The sequence below is a fragment of the Benincasa hispida genome, chromosome 10, assembly GCF_027475165.1.
Source record: "Benincasa hispida cultivar pf3 chromosome 10, pf3_genome.v1.1, whole genome shotgun sequence".
NCBI classification, from domain to species: Eukaryota; Viridiplantae; Streptophyta; class Magnoliopsida; order Cucurbitales; family Cucurbitaceae; genus Benincasa; species Benincasa hispida.
The window spans coordinates 33255563-33275423 of NC_143487.1; the positions used below are offsets into that span (position 1 = coordinate 33255563).

The 19861-nt window shown below is 32.6% G+C and overlaps 1 protein-coding gene across 1 annotated transcript; it reads left to right on the plus strand.

Annotated features, from left to right (window-relative positions):
- The first annotated feature begins 1380 nt into the window (after positions 1-1380).
- LOC120087853 (MLO-like protein 12) lies at positions 1381-17442 on the plus strand. The gene is made up of 14 exons (XM_039044808.2): positions 1381-1512; positions 1615-1672; positions 1752-1981; positions 2087-2203; positions 2361-2421; positions 2819-2907; positions 3042-3116; positions 3212-3300; positions 3414-3463; positions 4979-5019; positions 5152-5325; positions 16476-16511; positions 16615-16743; positions 16976-17442. Exons 1-14 carry the CDS (start codon positions 1381-1383, stop codon positions 17324-17326), a joined length of 1632 nt encoding a protein of 543 aa, XP_038900736.1. The 3' UTR covers positions 17327-17442.
- Positions 17443-19861: the final 2419 nt, after the last annotated feature.

Genomic DNA, 19861 nt, shown 5'->3' on the forward strand with positions numbered 1-19861 from the left:
GGCAGTCATATTAATTAAATATTTTTTGACTTTTTCCCATGATATTCTATACTACTCCATGGCATAACAACCGTACAAATTTAAGAAGAAAAAAAAACACATCATGTTGATAAGAACATTAAGACTTTCAAGTTAAATAATTTGTGAAAGCATTGTTGACTTTTTTTAGCACTCAACAATGTCGTATTTGAAGGCAAGTTTTCCGCACTTGTCACATGATATAATCAATTTGTTTCTTAATTTTCTTCTCTTCTTCTTATTATTCTTGACTTTTCGTTTCATATATATGTTGAATTAACTATTTGATGTAAGGACAACTTTGTGATCAAATGAAGATCAATTGCCTTATCTTTCAAGAAAGTATCGGTAACGGTCCTCGTTTTTCTTCTCACTCACAAAATAGAGAATGATCGAGATCCATTCTTCAATTAAAACAAGTAATATGTAGATCAAGTGATCATTTGATTCTTCCATCTAATTTTTATAATAACAACAACGATAACAAATAAGGGCAAATCCAATATCTCTTATTGGCCCTTGTTTGATTCTCTCAAAATGGTTAATTACCACTTTTGAGAATGTATTAATCATTTTAAAGTATATCAAATATATCAAATGATCAATGTATATAATACAAATTTTGAACTTAAACAATTATTTATTTAGATTATACTAGCCATTTTGAGCTAGTTTGAACCAAACTTGCATTCAAATACTCACTACAATTCTATATATCTTAATCAATTGAATTCAACTAATTAAGAGATATACTTTTGATTCGGTAAGATCATATATTTAATTTTCCCCTCACATGTTGGTCTAAAAAAAACTTAGTTACTCTAATCCCTTTGATTAGGTTTGTCATGAAATAATTAGGGTTTTTATTATATGTTTTTTTTATTTGACATTTCAGCTGGTGTTGTTGGCTAACAAAAATGTAGAGTCCACTCAAATCCTTCTGATTAGATTTGTCATAATTCATAATTAGGATTTTTATGGGACACTAGAACTGACCAAACCAAAACAATTGACAGAATTGAATCGAATCGAATCAAAATTTTGGTTTTTATATGAAAGCATCGATTTGATTTAAAATTTTTAATCTAACCAAACCGAACCGAACACCACTAATTGTCCAATGTTTGTGGGTTTTATATATTGATTGTTATGAGCTGGTGAGCTATAGAAGCACATTTCAATGGGGGAATAAAAAATTCTGTTTTCCGTACCGTACGTATCTTTTTAGTGAATAAAAATTTAAGGATAGTTGATTGCTTTTGACCAATCATATATATGCTTCATACATACGTTTTATCATTCTATATAATAATACATAGCCGAGGAAAGGAAAAAATAACTCGATCAAAAGGGAAACCAGAAATGGGAGAAAATAGTAGTAGCACTGATATTAGTTCACTTGAAAAAACACCAACTTGGGTTGTTTCTATCTTTGCTTTCATTTTCTTTTTCTTAGCTTTTATCATTGAAACTTCTCTTCACCACCTTGCTCAGGTAAATACAGTACACCTTCAAACTTTGGATTTTTCATTTTTGTTTTCGTGTATCTATTGATCAATGAATTTTTCATATTTTTAAATTGTTTATGATCCTCAGTTTCTTAGGAAGAAGAGAATCAAATCGTTCGAGAGGGATTTGGGAAAGATCAAAACAAGTTAGAAAAATTAAATCAAACGCGACTAAACTCAAAAGTTTAAGAAGTTGATGAGTTACGATAAATTTAATCATTACAGAAATGATGAAGATGGGATTTGTGTCATTGCTTCTCACATTAACAGAATCGTCCATACCGAGTATATGTGTGAGCAAAGGGGTGGCGAAATCATTTCTTCCTTGCAGAGATATTGCTATGGAGTACTCATCCATGGAACCAGTTGTTTTCACTTCCAAAAATCAAACTTTAGGTTCCATCTCACCCACCACTCTACTCAATTCAGACCAAATTGATCATTGTGAGTCAAAGGTACTTCAATTATTCACAACATTATTTAAATTTTCAACCTTTTTTTAATCACATAAAAAGCAGTTAAATACTAATAATATCATTTTGGGATAAATTTTGATTTAGGGAATGGTTTCTTTGATATCGAGGGAAGGAGTTTCGCAGCTGAATTTCTTAATCTCCATTTTGGCTGTGTTTCATGTTCTCTATTGTATCTTCACAATGTGTCTAGGGATTGCCAAGGTATCATTTCAATACATAACCAAAATTATCTCTAGAAATTATTATTATTATTTTTTTAATCATGGATTTAGTTTTTTTTTTTTTTTTTTTTTGAAATCTTTATATTATGAGTTTTCATATAAAAAAACTAAAATTTGAAAACTATATTGGTTGACAGATAAGAAAATGGAAAGAATGGGAGAAGGAGACTCAAGCTCTTGATTATCAGATTGCCAATGGTATTTCTTTTTATACAATATGGATGTTGGATGGTCAAAGTCTTATTTCAATTTAAAATAACATTGGAAAAAAAAAGTTGTTTTCAAATATAAAAAAATAACGAAAATATTTACAAAATATAGTAAAATTTTAGAATTATCGATGATAGACACCGATAGACACAGTGTCTATCAGTGATATTGATAGACACTGATAGAAATCTAACAATATCTATCATTGATAGTTCTAAAATTTTGCTATATCTTATAAATATTTTTAACAGTTTTATCATTTGAAATAATTTCTTAAAAAAAAAAATTTATGAATTTATTCCTATATATGTATTATTAATTAGTAGACTCTTCCATAAAAATTAAAAAGTATTGGGGTATGAGATTAATGAATGAAAATATTCAGATCCAAGGAGATTTCGACTGATACGGCAAACATCTATGGGGAAAAGACATCTAAATTTCTATGCCACTCATCCACTCCTAATTTGGCCTGTAATTTCATTTTACTTCATCTCATAATTCATTGTTTTAGACTTATATATATATATATCTCAATTTAGTGACGTTATTTTACTTATTATTCCACATTTAATTTCTTTAAATTTTTGTTTATATAACTTTATAAGGTTTGTTTTATAAGACAATTTAGTGGCTCCATTTCAAACTCCGATTATTTCACTCTACGCAATGGCTTCATTGTGGTAAGCACATTTTTTTTAAGAACACAGCTCAATATCTTTCATTTTATAATCTAATTTGTTTTTTTTTTTTTTTTTTTTTAATGTGTTTTTCATAGTCCAACATTGCTGGAGGGTCTGACTTCAATTTCCAGAAGTTTCTTCATAGAGCTTTTGATCATGATTTTGTGCAAGTTATTCAAATCAGGTTAAAAAAACAATTAGAAATAATTATAATAGATTGATTATTGCTTGTTTATTGTGGAATTTTAGATGGTTACTCTCTTGATATTGTGTTTGGGCATTGGTTATTTATTTCAGGTTTTGGATATGGATATTCTCCATTCTTTTTATATTTTTTAGTGCACATGGTGAGATATTCTACCCTCCATCACCATATCTCTTTATTGTTTTGACTTTATAAATATATAATAATAATAATTTCATAAACGGATCGGTCGATTAGTTCAAGAAATCTAATTCATCCAAGTCAAATTTGACCATCTCCTTTCAAGAAAAATATAATGGATTGGAGGACCATAAATATTCTAAAAAATGCATAAATTCCCACATCTTAATAACAATAATTTCACTTCATTGTGATTATCACGTTAAAGTATATACTATTGATAATGGTTAAATTTATTCTAACTCATGAATTTAAGATTTTGTCTTCAGTGGTAATTAAATATGATACCAGGACTCCACTTGCTGCCAAGCTAGTCAAACAAAACCCATTAACTTAACCTTTTTGTTACAGTAATGATTTAATAGAGGTTGAAATATATATTATTTTGATTTTGCATTTGGGACTAATTTTTTTTTACTGTCTATACTTTCAAATGTCTTAATATAATTTATGTACCCTCGATAAATCTTAAAATTAGTCTGTAATGTAATTTATGTACTTTCGATAAATCTTAAAATTAATCTGTACTGTTAATGTATTGTCAACTTTTTTTTTAAAAAATAATAGTAAAAAAATTTCGTCTTCCCTCTATAGATTTGAAAATGGATAGTGTCAAAACAGTTTTTTTTTATCTACATTGCATTCTTATATCAAATTTGAAAAAAGAAAAAAACTCTTTTTGAACTTTAGCCCTAGTTTTTTGGTCTAGAGATGATATAACATGACATATTGATTGAAAGTTGTATATATTTAATTAAATCACTCTACCATACTAGTATATTTGAGAGTGATTTTAATCAATTTTTATTATTTTCAAAATTCCTCAAGAATGCTTTAATCTTTTCAAATTAGTTTTAATAATATAATAAAGGGTTAGTTTGAAATATAAGAATATGAACCAAAATATTTACAAATATAACAAAATTTAATTGTCTATCTGCAATAGATGACGATAGACCGTGATAAACTACTATCTGTGTTTATCTATGTCATGATAGACACAGATAATAGTCTATTGCGGTCCATCGCAGATAGCTTGTGATATTTTGCTATTTTTTATAAATATTTTCAGTAGTTTTGTTATTCAAAATAATTTTCTTATAAAAAATATGGTTAAAAGTGAAAAATTAAATGCATGTTTCGTAGTGATTTCAAATATGAGAAAAGTGATTTCAACCATTTTAAATTCAATCCCAAACATGCGCTAATATTAGTTTTACCATATTTAGAGCCCATTCGGATTGATTTGAGAAGAAAATGTTTTTCTAAAAAAATTATTTTTATTTAAATATTTTTGATAAAAACTGATTAAAATATACTAGAAAAATTATTTTGAGCGATTTCTAAACACTCTAACTTCTTCCAAAATAATTTATTTTTTAAATTAAACATTTGAAAATGTATTTCAAATACATCTCTAGTCTATATGATTGTGAGTCTTATATTTAAATTTTTTCATTAATTGATTTTTGTGCAGAGTTCTACAACTATTATTGGCTCCCATTCATCCCATTAGTGGTAAGGACTAAACTCTCCACAACGAAAAAAAAAAAATAGTGAAAGAAAGAAAGTTGCATTACTTTTTAACTTGTAAACCAAAAATACATTATTTTTTCCATATGGCTTCATTGTTTGTGACAATTTGAAAAGATTGTAGTAATTGTGGGAACAAAGCTGGAAGTGATTATAACAAAAATGTGTCTAGAAAGCAGCAGAAGGAAGCCTGTGAGCAGAGGAGCATTTGTAGTGAAGCCTCACGATCAACTCTTCTGGTTTAGTAAACCCAACTGGCTTCTCCATCTAATCCAATTCGTCCTAATTCAGGTAATTAAGATCTCGTTTCATAATGATTTCGTTCTTTGTTTTCTACTTTGAAATTTCTGCTTGTTTCCCTCTAATTTATTATGAATTTTACCTATCTTAAGAGAACCATTGAATTCTTTGTTAGAAGAGAAAAAGGTGTGAATGACACAAGCGTGAAGGAAAGTGATAATATCATTTAACTTGTTACGAAATCAACAAATAAAAAATATATAAAACGCAAAATATAGAAGATCTGTACATAGATTTACGTGATTTACTAATAATGTATTAGTTACGTCAATGGGACAAAGGGAGAACAATTTTATTAGAGAGAATGATAATGAATGACATCTCTAGAGTTTAGAGAATTTATATAGCATACTCCACTAAATCCTAGGTCATAAATGTAAATTACATAAAGATGGAAAATATGTAAATAACTTAGTTTCAGAGGTGTTTCCACCAAACCCCCCACCAGTGAGTCCCCCGTACTTGGTCATTCGAAGTGTTACATATAAGATTCAATGCATTCCAACAAACACTACAAGAAATTTGACTTCTCCCGACGTCACATTTCATCGAAAAAGTGTAGAAAACGCATCGGGAGAGCCTCTCCCGACGAATAAAGGGTCATCGGGAGAAACTCGTCGGGAGAGGATCTCCCAACGCATTTTAAAACGGCGTTGGGAACTCCCGACGCCTTATATGTGCATCGGGAGTTCCTCGACTAACTCCCGACACCGTTTTAAAGTGCGTCGGGAGATCCTCTACTCCCAATGGTTGTTCTATGCGTCCGGAGTTCCAGAACTCCCGACGGTTTTATTTAATGCGTCGGGAGATACAAGAACTCCCGATGTAGTAATATATGCGTGGGGAGTTCATTCATTAGTTGAAAATTGTCTATCGAATATTTTTAATCTATCGTTTGTAATTTTTTAAAATTTGATCTGAATAACCTGTAAAACATAGTAAACCAAATAAAGATTCACATAATTAAACAACGAAAATGAAGTTCATATTATAACAAGTAAATAAAAAATTACAATATCCAAATGAAGTCGATACTAGAAGTTTATAAACATTCATATCACAAATACATAAAAGAAATAAAATCAAAACAACGTCTAGAACACAACATCTTCAACAATTATCCTAGCTCATCTCCGAACAGCATTCTACAATAAAACAAAAACATTCAAATGTTATATCAGTAAACATCCACAATACATTCAAACTTCAATACGAGTGGTAATGAAACTCTACATAACCCCATGACAATCATGTAACCTTCCGAACATAAAAAACACACAAAACGAGTAAACAATGACCAACACATATAAAACTCAAACTTTGTCCACAAAATGGTTTAACTCAATCTCAACCCACCCCCCAACAACACATTAAACTTCGTAAACATTCATAAACACACAAGAACTCCGAGTTCAAAGACAAGATGGGTGTAATGAAACTCTACCCACCCCCACGACAAACATGGAACCTCCCGATCATAAAAAACACACAAAACGAGTAAACAATGACCAACACACATAAAACTCAAACTTTGTCCCCAAAATGGTTTAACCCAATCTCAACTCTTTCCCCCCCACCCCCTCCCCCACCACAACACATTAAACTTCGTAAACATTCATAAATACATAAGAACTTCAAGTTCAAGGACAAGACGGGTGTAATGAAACTCTACCCACCCCCCACGACAAAACAACAAAAAACACATCAAAATCCAGTTGTTTGGCTACCATAACTACAGGATAGCCAACAATTCTTTATCATAAAACTACTTAAGACATAACTACTTTGTTACCATAACTGCAGGATAGCAACATATTAGACAACTAAATAATGTAGTAATCATACCTAATTTGATGGGTCTCCTCTCTGTGATCGTATCATGTCTTCAATCATTTTTTTCATTTCTTCCGTTTGCCTTGCATGATCCTCTTTCATTTGTTTCTGAACGTCTTCAAGATCCTTAATTCTCAACTGAGACTGTTAGAAATTGGCTCTCAATTCCTCCATTCCCATCTCCGTTCCCTGAGTACATGACGAGCTTGAGGAGATGCTACTCTTTCTTGACTTAGGCTTAGGGCCCCAACCTAGGCCTTTTGAATATCCGGGTCGTCTACCTAAAATCGTCTCACAGATTTCATCCCCTGTTAGTGGTTGAGAACTTTCTAGAGTGGGGCTAGATTGTAATTCCAACATTTGATGCTAGACATATTAATTAAATGGGTAAGAACGAGCGACTAAAGTTAAAAATGAAAAACAACACGATAGTTAAGCAAAAAATGTTACATATGCATTTTCAGCTGCCTCGTTCATAAACTTGCCACCTTTAGAGTGCATTTTCAGCTGCTTTCATCTATTCTACATCTTTTAAAATTTACAAACCTATTGGACACAAAATTTAAAGTTTAATTTTCTATTAGATACAAAATTTAGTTTTATGTCTAGTAGATTCTTTAAACTTTTTTAAAAATATTAAATGGGTTAGAGACCTATTAAGTACCAAATTGGAGGTTTAAAGATTTATTTTATATTTTTTAGATTTATAGATTTATTAGACACAAACATATAAGCACAAAAAAGTTCATATACTAAAAATAGCACATAGCATCTATGTACTAATTTTCTTTGTCCTTTCAAGGAAAGTTCGAAATGTTAAATCATGCATGCTTAGGCTCCAAATAACCAATGTCATATCATTTTTTAGACATAAAGATAGTGTTGTAATCAACTTGAAACTTAAAAAAATGTAATTTGTTTATCTCTAACGAATTATGACATGTTCGTTATAAAATTACTCTAGACTTTCAGAGAATTGTAAAACAAATAAATGATGCAAAATTGACGAGATCTTAACAAAAGCCACATGCACCGATATTGGATGATAAATATGTGCATTAGTTAAAATTTAAAATTTGTATCAAAGTTGATATTATTGAAATCTAGTAAAATTGACACAATCTTTAACATTGTCTTTTTTTTATTAGTGGGTTAATTAATTGTAATATTTATCAAAGTTGAGGTCTAATTTGATTAAATTGAAAGTCGCGAATAGAAATGGATACACACATTTGAATGGGCATGATTTGTACAAAAGGATGTGAAATGATGATTTAAATAAATATACAAGAGAAAATAAAATGAGAAGATTACTGGCGGCGGCGGTGGGTGGTTGAAGGCGGTGGCTGAATGAGACAAGGAGACGACGACGGTGGCGGGCAGTTGATTGCAGCTGCTGACCGAAGGGAGGAGCCGCGATGGTGAAAAAAGAGGGGAAAATGGGAGAGGGAGGGAGAGAAGTGGGGCGGCGGCGGTTAAAAGATGGGAAAATGGGAGAGGGAGGGAGAAGAGTGGGGGGAACTGGCAGCAAGGGAAGGAGCGGCGTGGGGAGGAGGTGGGGCGCGAGGAGCTGGCGGCGCGGGGAGGAGCGGCACGGGGAGAAGCGGTGGAGTGACGCGGGGAGGAGCGGTAGAGCGACACGGGGAGGAGCGGTGGAGCGACGTGGGGAGCGGTGGGGGTGTGGGTTAGGGTTTTAGGGAAAAAAGGGGAAAAGAAATGGGGAAGAATCTTGTTGTCGCCCGAAGGACGTCGGGAGAGCCGTCGGGAGTTCCAAACCTATTTTTAATCGTCGGGAGTTTCTAAGAGCCTTTGGAACTCCTGACGACTGTTTTAGTCGTCGAGAGTTCTCAGGAACTCCCGATGAGCCTTTATGGCGTCGGGAGAGACGGTCTCTCCCGACGACCAAACTCCTGACGCTCGATTTAGGCGTTGGGAAAACTCGTTTTTCTTGTAGTGAAATCTCCAATTTGAAAATTATATCATAGATAACATATGTACTAGATGCAACATTAAAAACATTATCAGACGTATCCAAACTTCTCTCTTATGCCTCATAGTGTCCCAGAAGGGACCACTAATAATTCATAACATTAATAGCAAGTCCAAGTAATGATGGAACATGACATGTGAAATCGACTTGGTGAACATATCAATAGAATTATCAGCAGCACCAATTTTCATCACCTTAACCCTCTGCTCACTTCTCAAGAGAAGTGATATCTTATGTCTATGTACTTGTCTTCTCATGATGAACTTGATTCTTGGCTAGACATATTTCATTCAAACTATGATAATAAACAATAGCTTGAACATGATGTAAATCAAGATGACCAATAAGCCCTCTCAATTAGATTCCCTTTTTATAAAGAAGAAATCAGAAGCTTCTATCAAGGTCATGTACTCTGCTTTAGTAGTAGACAAAGTAACTGTAGGCTATAAGGTTGCCTTCCAACTAACAACGGAACCACCCAGAGCGAACACATAACCAGTCATAGACCTCTTACTATCAACATCACCAGCATAATGAGAATCAAAATAACCAGTAATTGAGTGCTTTTTATCATTCCCATAAAAGAAACTAACATTGGACGTACCTCTAAGGTAATGAAAAGTTCTCTTAACAGCCTATCAATGTTCTTTTCCAGATTGGCCCATGAACTTGCTGACAACACTAACAACATAAGCAAGATCGGGCATAGTACAAACCATAGCATACATAATATTTCCCACTGTACTAGCATACAAAATTTGAGACATGTACTTCTTCTCAGCTTCATACTGTGGTGAAAGTACCAAGTAAAAATGAGCATGCAGTACTGGGAGTATCTATAGGCATAATTGATAACATACCAAACTTGGATAATATCTTCTGAATATATTCTTTTTGTGATAGGAAAAGCTTGTTTTGATTGTTGTCTCTATACATCTCCCCAAATTTTCTCAACAGCATGCAAATCCTTCATATTAAACTCACCATTGAGAAAATCCTTCAACTTTTGAATATCAAACTTGGACTTAGAAGTTATGAGCACATCATATACATATACAAACATATAAACCATTGAACCACCATTAGCTTTGTTGTGATACACACAACAACCATACGAACTCCTATTATAACCAAGTCTAACAATATAGCTATCAAACTACTTCTACATGACCTTGGAGACTACTTTAGTCCATACAAGGACTTCTCCAACTTGCAAACATAATTTCTTTGTTTGGACATTGGAACCCATATGGCTGGGTCATATAAATCTTTTCTTCTAGCTTTCTATGTAAGAAAGTTGTCTTCACATCTAGTTGCTCAAGTTCTAAATTCCAATGTGCTAACATAGCAAGTAACACCCTGATAGAAGTATGTCTCATTACTAGTAAGAATATCTCATTATAATCAACTCCTTCTCTTTGAGTGAACCTTCTAACAACAACTCAAGCTTTATACTTAACACTCTTTATAGGTGAGATTCCTTCTATCTTTTTCTTCTTCTTTCTTGAAGACCCATTTATAAGTGATAGTTTGTCTCTCCTTAGGTTGTTTAACTAACTACCAAGTCTAATTTTTATCAAGAGATTCCATCTCATCCCCTTTAGCAATAAACCATTGAATGTCTCACTTCATGCAACAACTTCTTTATAGGTGGATGGTTCATGAGGATCCACCTTTTTAACATTTTGTAGTGCAAAAATTCACCATATCTTAAACACCATACCTCTTTAGAGGCCCGACACCAACTCTTCTAGATTTATCATGAGCTATACTTGGCCGATTACTAATGGACTCAAATTCTCAGGGACAGCAACTTCTGAAATTTTCGTCACTTTAGTTTTTGGCAGCATGACAGTTTTTATAGTAACATGTTAATCTTTTTCACCTTGGTGTTGGAATTTACTCACAGCTTAAGTGAATTGCATCTCCACTTGTTTATCAACACCTATGTATAACTCTACTCTTAGAAGGTGACCATACTTTATATCCCTTAACTCAATCCCCAAAATCCACAATATACTCTTTTTAGCTCTCGACTCTAATTTACCCTCATTAACATGATAGTAGACAATACAACAAAAAATTCTTAATAAAGACTAATTTGCAAGATTATCATATCATACCTTATAAGGCATTTTACAATCAATAACTGAGTGAAGTCCACAGTTAATCAGATAACATGTTGTATTTACTGCTTTTGCTCAAAACCTTGTAGCCAACCTAGCATTACAGAGCATGCACCTCGCTCTCTCCAACAATGTCTAATTCATAAATTCTATAACCTCATTCTATTGTAGAGTATCCCTTATAGTATGATAACGAATAATAACCCTCAGCTTTACATAACTCATTCAACTCAGACCCACAGAATTCCAGACTTTTATCAATTCACAGCTTTTTGAACTTCTTCCCAGTTTGCTTTTTAATCAATGTCTCTTCCACTGCTTGAAGTTCTTGAAGACTTCATTTTCATGCTTCATCATAAATACCAAAATTATTCTTGAGTAATCGTCAATTATAGACATAGAATAACTACTGCCTCCAATAGACTCAACCTTGAAAAGGCCCCAACAGTCTGAATGGATGTAATCAATTGTTCCTTTTGTACGATGAACACCCCTTGAAAACTTATTATGATGAAGCTTCTCAAATACACAATGTTCACAGAATTCAAGATCCTGCATCTTGTACCCACACAAAAGATCCATCTTTGACAGAATTTGCATTCCTTTTTCACTTATGACTATGTCTTATATGCCACAACTTAGTTATATCTTCCTTGTTAATGATAGACGATGCAATAGCAACATAACCTATTATTATGGAACCTGAAAAAAAAAAAATACAATGTTCCATGTTTTATACCTCTTAGACGAACCACCACAAAACTCTATACATCGCCCCAACTTTACCTTTGAAATTGTAACTCTTACTATCGAGCACACTAAAAATATCAAACTCTTTGTCATTAATGGCATATGTCTAATCTCGTCCAAAGTGTAAAAGATATCATCATGTGTGTGTATCCTGAGTTGATTCCAACTCTCTTACACGCAACATCATTAACCATACTAATATTCCCTCCCTCTATTTGCTGATACGTTGAAGATCACTTTCTGTTTAGACATATATGATAAGATGTCCCAGAATCAAGAACCCACAGATTATCATAATGTGAATGTTCATTCACAACTAGGACTAGATCTCCTTCAGAATCTACCTCAACTTCTACAAGATCAAAATCAACTTGTGCAACAAAGGCAAAAGCTTACTTCTTTTCCTTTTTTACTTGTTGCCTTTCTAACTTAAGACACTTAGTTTTTCAATGGTCTTTTTCTTTATAGTAATGACAAAAGTAATTAGACTTAGAACCCTTGGACTTCGAAGACTTGTGGTCTAGCTTTCGATGTCCCTTGCTTTCCAGTAGTAGCTAACCTAAAGGTCTGGCTTTCTATACCTAAACTAACTTCATTATGATGGATCTCTCTTAAGCAGTGTGGACTTCACTTCTTCTAAAGTCAAAGTTTCTTTCTCTCCAATATAAGAGTCAACAAAATTATCATACGACAAAAGTAAAGACGTTAACAGAATTAAGGTATCATTCTCATCATTAACCTTAATCTCTATGTTACACTGATCTAACAAAATTTTATATAACTCATTAAGACGATCTCGAAGAGACGTACCTTCCTACATACGTAGAGGATACAAACGTTGCTTCATAAATAACTTCTTGGTTAAAGACTTTGTCATGTAAAAACTTTTCAACTTCAACTAAAGACCAACTTCAATTTCTTCATATGTGACCTCAATGATGACATCATCATCCAAACATAGCATGGATGTTGAATGAGCCTTCTCCTCCAGAATCTGTCATTCTTTGTCATCCGCAACTGCCTTCTTTGACTTATTAATTGGTGACGCCCAGAGCCCTTGCCGCTTCAGTAAGGATCGCATCGTGATCTACCATGGACCGAATTATTCCTCCATGTGAATTTTTCAATTTTCACGTTCACACCAGATATCTTTAAGTGTCGAAGTGATGCAGAATTTCAAACCTTAACAATTAGGCTCCGATACTAATTTGTTATGAAATCGACAAATAAAGAATACAAAAAACGTAAAATATAGATGATTGACACACAAATTTATGTTGTTCACTAACAATATGTTAGTTACATCCACGGGACAGAGAGAGAACAACTTTATTAGAAAGGATGCTACATAATACAAAAATGAATGGTGCCTCTATGGTTTTAAGAGTTTATATAGTACACTCTTCTAAACCCTAGGGTTATAAACTTAAATTACATAAAGATAACCATAGAATATCAATGGTTAAGAAACCATAAATATTACTATATTTTCATAACATCTAACACAAACAAAAACTCCTAAAGAACTCAATGGACACTATTGGTTACAAAATCTAAAATTCACAAATAAAGTTTAATACTTCCGATTAACTACACCCATGTTTTTTTTACAAAAATCATCAATAAAGAGAATGAATTATTTACTTTTACCATGAGACTCTGATTTGATCGCTCTACACACATCGACATAGATAAGTTCTAAAGGCTTATTTGCATGCCATAGATTCCTTTGGAAAACTACTCCAATGATGTTTTCCAAGTAGGCACCCTTCACACACTTGGTTCGACTTATGAATGTATGATAAACCTTGCACCATCTTCTTCTAACAAGTCTTCTAGACTTCTATAATTGAGGTGCCCGAACCGTAGATGCCATAGCCACGAAAAATCTTCATAACATGTCTCCAAGCATTTTGAAACATATCATTACATATATTCAAAGGAAAGATTCGGTTTTTGGTCATGAAGACTTTAGCAACAAGTCTCTCATGATCATCTCTCAAAATACAAACAATTATTTTTCATTTGAATTTGAAAACCTTTCTCTAATAATTTTCCTACACACAATATATTTTTTTTCTTTTCATATTGGGAATGTAATAAACATTTATAATATATTGATTTTGTCGATTTTTTAATTGAATAAGAAATTTACATATTTATTTGATGGCGACCAAAGAATTGTCTCCATAGGCAATATTACCTACTTTCATCTCGTTCAACTCTACAAACATCTAGTGGTTTCTACACATGTGATTTTAGGCTCTAGTGTCAAGATACCACTTGCTATCTTAACTCTCTTCGTCTCCCTTTGAAACCATGAATAAGGTCCCGTATTCTTCACATAATTGCGCTGCCCATTATGGGCTTTGAATGTGCTGATGATTGACCAGTCCTATTGCTTCTAATCCATCAACTTTGATTGAGATGAGTAAAACTCATTTGCATAGCGTTGATATTTATTACGATTATAAAATTTTACATAAGTTTATCTCTCTTGAACCTTCCACCACGTTTTCCACGACTTTGACCTCTTCTTCCTCTTGAGGATTCATTTGAGTTTTGAGAAACGTCAATGTTGGCATTACCTCTTCCACTATGCCCTCGACTATCACAACCTCTTCAGTGTCCACTACTAGTCTCCTCCTTGAATTTGAGTGGGAGAAGTTGTTCAACGATCTCCTTTTGCTCAATCTTTCTTTTTTTTTTCTCCTCATAGGCTTGTCAAATTGTTCAATCATAGGTATCAAGATCTTTTTTCTCCTCTATTGTCGTGGTGATGATCTCAAACTTATTATTTCGGCTTCATAGAACCTTTTCCATGATACGAACATCAACAATTTCTTCACCGTTTCGTCTCAATTGGTTGACAATAATAGTCATTACTTTGGTGTGATATTTCGCTATCACCTCATTCTCCTTCATCTGTAATGATTCAAAACTCACCACGTAAAGTTTATAGCTGTATCTTTTTTAATACGATCAGCTCATCTATGAGTCGATTGGAGGTTGTCTTATGCTGCCTTTGACGTTTCGGCATCGTAGATGGTTTCAAACTTGTCTCCATCAACTGATTGGTACAAGATATAGAGGGCTTTCTTGTCCTTCTTTCTTGTCTCTTTTAGTGTGTCTCTTTGCACTTAATGGGCTCCAGGTTCTGCCTTTTGGAAATTGTGCTCCACAATCCCCCACATGTCTTGTGCTCCTTGTAACGCTTTTATCTGAATGCTTCAGTTGTCATAGTTAAGCTTGGTAAGCATCGATAGTTGAAGTGAACTCATCCCATCATTGACCATTTTTCTCTCAAATTTGCTGCATGGCTTTGATATAATTTTATTACAAGAGAAAAAGGCATGAATGACACAAGTGCTAAGAAAGTGATAATTTCTTTTAACTAAACATGTCTCTAAATATGCTTACAAAAGATACCTATAGAATCTGAATGGTTAAGAAACCATAAATTTTACAAAATGCTCATAACTTCTAACACAAATAAAACTCCCAAAGAACTCAATGGACACTTCACAAATTCAAAGGTCACAAATAAAATTTAATGATAAAACTTCCATATTCTCAACGTTTCTAGTCAAAATTTTAAAACAAAAACAAGATTTTTTTAATACTATTTTTAATTTCAAAACTTAACTTAGTTTTTAAGAATGTCACTAGAAAGGGGGATAAACTTAGATTTTCATAAACAAAAAAATCGAATTAAGTCCCTTTTTGAAAACCATTTCATTTTTTGTTTTTTATTTTTAAATTTTGTGCTTTTTTTCTGACCACTTTTATTTACCTTGATTTTCATTATTTCTAACTAGACACTTGAATTTTAGTTAGATCCAAAAATTAAAGATAAGTTTTTCTAAAATTACTATTATTTTACTTTTCAAAACTTGGTTTAGTTTTTTAAATCACACTTAAAAAAAAGTAGATAATAAAGAAAAAAGAAACAGTAAGTTAAAATGGCATTTATAAGGCTTAATTTTCAAAAACTAAATATTGGTTATCAACCAGGATCTTCATTTATATTTTTCTCGTTTCTAAATGTATGCATATTTCCTTCCAATTTTGTTACTACTTTTCTTAAAGAAACAATTGGATAATTTTTACACAAATTTCAAAAAACTAAAAGCAAGTTTATGAACACTACTTTTGTTTTAATTTTCTAAACTTAATATGAACTTTAAAACATTGGTAAAAAAAAGTGAATAACAGGACACAGAATCATTTGGTAGAATCAGTGCTTTATATGCTTAATTTAAAAAAAAAAATTAAAATCAAATGATTACCAAAAATAATTTGCATCAAAGAATATTTTTAATTGTCCGGGTATGCATTTTTATTTTAGCACATACCAAGTCTGAATTGTACGCAGGCTATAATAAATTATAACAAATATAAGGAGTTGATGGAATTATAACTTAAATTTATATCAATGGCAGAACTCATTTCAGCTGGCATTTTTCACGTGGACATGGGTATGTATAAATTAAAGCAAAGCAAAGCAAACTTGATATATATTTTTTTAAGTGTGTTTGGAAGAAATGAAAATTTAAGATGATAGTGTATTTGGTAGAACAGTTTGAGTTTGGGATAAAATCATGCTTCAGTAGAAGGAAGGAAGATATTGCAATCAGGATTGGGATGGGCCTTGGAGTTCAATTGCTTTGTGGATATGTCACCCTCCCTCTTTATGCACTTGTTACTCAGGTATGTATATATATATCTATCTTGCCTAGCTAAATCTTATGCTTGTTAACTTGTAAGAAGGCACCGAGATTCGAGAATATATTAAGGGTTGTTTGATAGACAATTTGGATTATGTTTTAGTATTTTCAGATTGGTCGAATTCACGAGGGCATGTTTATGATAAGGGATTTTCTTTCCTTTTTTTAAAATCATAATTCACAACGTTGATGTGTGGAATAATAATGTGGTGTAGATGGGAACAAGACTAAAGAGGACTGTATTCACAGATAGCATAGTTGAAGGGCTAAAAAAGTGGCAGAAAAGGTCAAAACGAAGCCTTTCCAACAAGCCATCAACTTCAAAATCAACTTCTTTCCATTCTTACAGTCATAGGCATTATCAGATGAAGGAAGAAGAAGAAGCAAAACTAGAGCAAGGAGGATGTAACAGTAATGGAGGTTCTGATGAAGCCATTATTGTTGAGGCTTCTTCTTCTACTTCACAAAACAGCACTCAAAAGGAAAACCCTAAAGTGGGAATGAAACCGAACTACGATGGAGAGATCTCATTTGCTAGAACATGGAAAGAAATGGAGATTAATTAAGTGGATTGGAGAACAGCCTCATAGTCCTGTTTATATTTACTTTCTTAAATGTATATAATATATGGATATATCATCTTTAAATGTAGCATGTGATCTAGTTTCACAATTAAATGAAATAAGCGGATTTTTTTATGCATGGTTTCGTTGTTTTGATGCGAACTCGAAGTTGCACACCCACAGATTTGTTGAGAGTTCCATACATCAAAAAGAATGACGAGGATTCACCTCGTAATCCTTAAAAATAATGAAATTTTGGAATGTGGTTCCTCACACAGAACTCAGATGACACACAAAATGTCCTAGCAAAGTCAAAGAAACCATAACAAAGCAACAAAGAGCAAATCAAGAATTAACACACAGGATTATTAGCCTAGTTCAGTGATGAACCACCTATGTTTGGGGGAAGGTATGCTCGGGAAAGATAATCCACTAATATATAAAAGTCAAGCGATTACAACATTGTATTTATCTGTAAATAGCAAAGATTACAATGACACACGTAGAACCGAACTTAGCCAATCACCTAGGCTTCCACTAGATGTGAGATTCCATCTCACTCGAACTTAGGTTCCCCCTAAGTATGAGTATATTAGTCCCTTTAAGTATGTTAGACTCCCTCTAACTCATTGATATCTTTTCTTCTGTTTGTGAACTCCCTTCATGTGAGAACTTAGACTCCCCCTAATTCTTAAGAATTAACTTCTCGATGAATAATACATTAGGCTTCCTTTAAGGTGTGAGAAATCTTTCTCAATCAGTAATATCTTAGGCTCCCCCTAAGACCAAACAACCTTCGTTGCTATGCAGCGCTCACTATAAGAGCAATTAAAGAACGTGTGGCCACAACCACAACATAAAATTTTCTACTTGAATTCAATGCAATGCAGTAAATTTTTCTATAAAACACACTTAAGGATCTCAGAAAATAATATATATGGCAACTCTGGTATGAGAACTTCTTAAACTTAAATAGCACTGCAGAATGATGGAAAAAATCCTCACATAACATTGACAATTCACTAAAAGAAAACATCTCAAAGGAAATATTTTGCAAAATAATTTAAATAAGAAAAGAAATATTCTGCAGAGTTGTCACCTAAAAGAACAACCTCTGAGACAATTACCCACAAGGAAAAAAACCAAGACAACTCCTAAATAGCTCAAGAAGACAGGGTTAGAAAACTTAAACAAATATATTTAGTCAATATCACATTTCTAATAAATAATAAATGACTTACTCCTCTTTTGTTAATTGTTTTGATAATGAAACCTAAAAGATCATGTAAATATTAATCTAGACATATTTTTAAACACATTTAATTACAAATATGAATCATTAAATATATTGATGTATGTTCATACATTGATGTATTAGTATTTTCCTAGTGGTGATATATGTGGTAGGTTTTGTTATTTGTAAGCAAGTTGTCACACCTGACCCTAAATTAGCCTATCAAATGTAGAGAGAGATCATGTGAAGATGAAAAATACCACTTCCTTTTGTGGTATCTATCACTAGACCTATCCATGCATAACATAACGATTTGTTTTATTACTCATTTTAACATGCCGATTCTATTAAATTATTCAACATTTACAAATATAATATTTACTAAGAAAACAGTTTACAGATACTAGTTTAACTTCATGACATGTTTCTTGTTCAAACACATATTCGTAAACTTTTATCTATATGCAAACTCAAAAGTTATGTACATACTATTAAAATGAGTCTAACAGGTGGTAGGCTTCGTCTTCAGTAGGCACATGGAACGATCTCGCTATCGGGACAGAAAAAGAAAAGAATGAGCTCGGAGCCTAGTGAGTGACAGTTTATAAAGCAGATTTTATATCTCAATTTCAAGGGTTAAAATAGAAAATAATATATTTCACTGAATTGTGAACATGAATTATTTCAATGAAATCAACATTTCAGAGAGCATTTCATTTCACAAGCACGTAAAATCCTCACTAAACCTATACCCGAACTTTGACTTATGTAGACCAACTCAATACACTCAACCTGCTGATGTAGACCAACTCAATACATTCATCATCTATAAACTTTGTCACGCATGCACGTAGACAAACCCAAAGGCTAGTAGAATTATCACGAGTACAAGATTCAGTGGTTTGTAAACCACCTTCCATAATCTATCCCAATTCATTAATTTTCCACTCTACGTTCAATCATTTCCCAGAAAATATAGCTTAAAGAATAAAATGAGCTAAATGACGCCTTAAATACTTTTAACGATTCAGAGTAATCAAGATTCTAAGTTTTATAAATTCATAGTTTAATGCATCATACTTCATGAAAACAAACCTTATGGCATAAAGTTTTATTTTAAAGAAGAGTCACTCATAGACAAGGGCATGGATTAATGGGGTTGTAGGCTTCCCTGATCGTGGTTTGCCCTAAAATAAATCAAGGAATAAATCTAATCACAGATCTATTCATTATGCATCCACCGTATGTAAATAATCCCCAAACCTCTTGGCTACTAATTTCCATTTAATGGAAAGTATAGTTTA

Coding starts and splice junctions, on each gene's coding strand:
- LOC120087853 (XM_039044808.2), top strand. CDS start 1,381: ATGGGAGAAAATAGTAGTAGCACTGATATTAGTTCACTTGAAAAAACA. Junction 2,908..3,041: donor ATCCACTCCTAATTTGGCCT/GTAATTTCATTT, acceptor TAACTTTATAAG/GTTTGTTTTATAAGACAATT. Junction 5,020..5,151: donor TCCCATTCATCCCATTAGTG/GTAAGGACTAAA, acceptor CAATTTGAAAAG/ATTGTAGTAATTGTGGGAAC.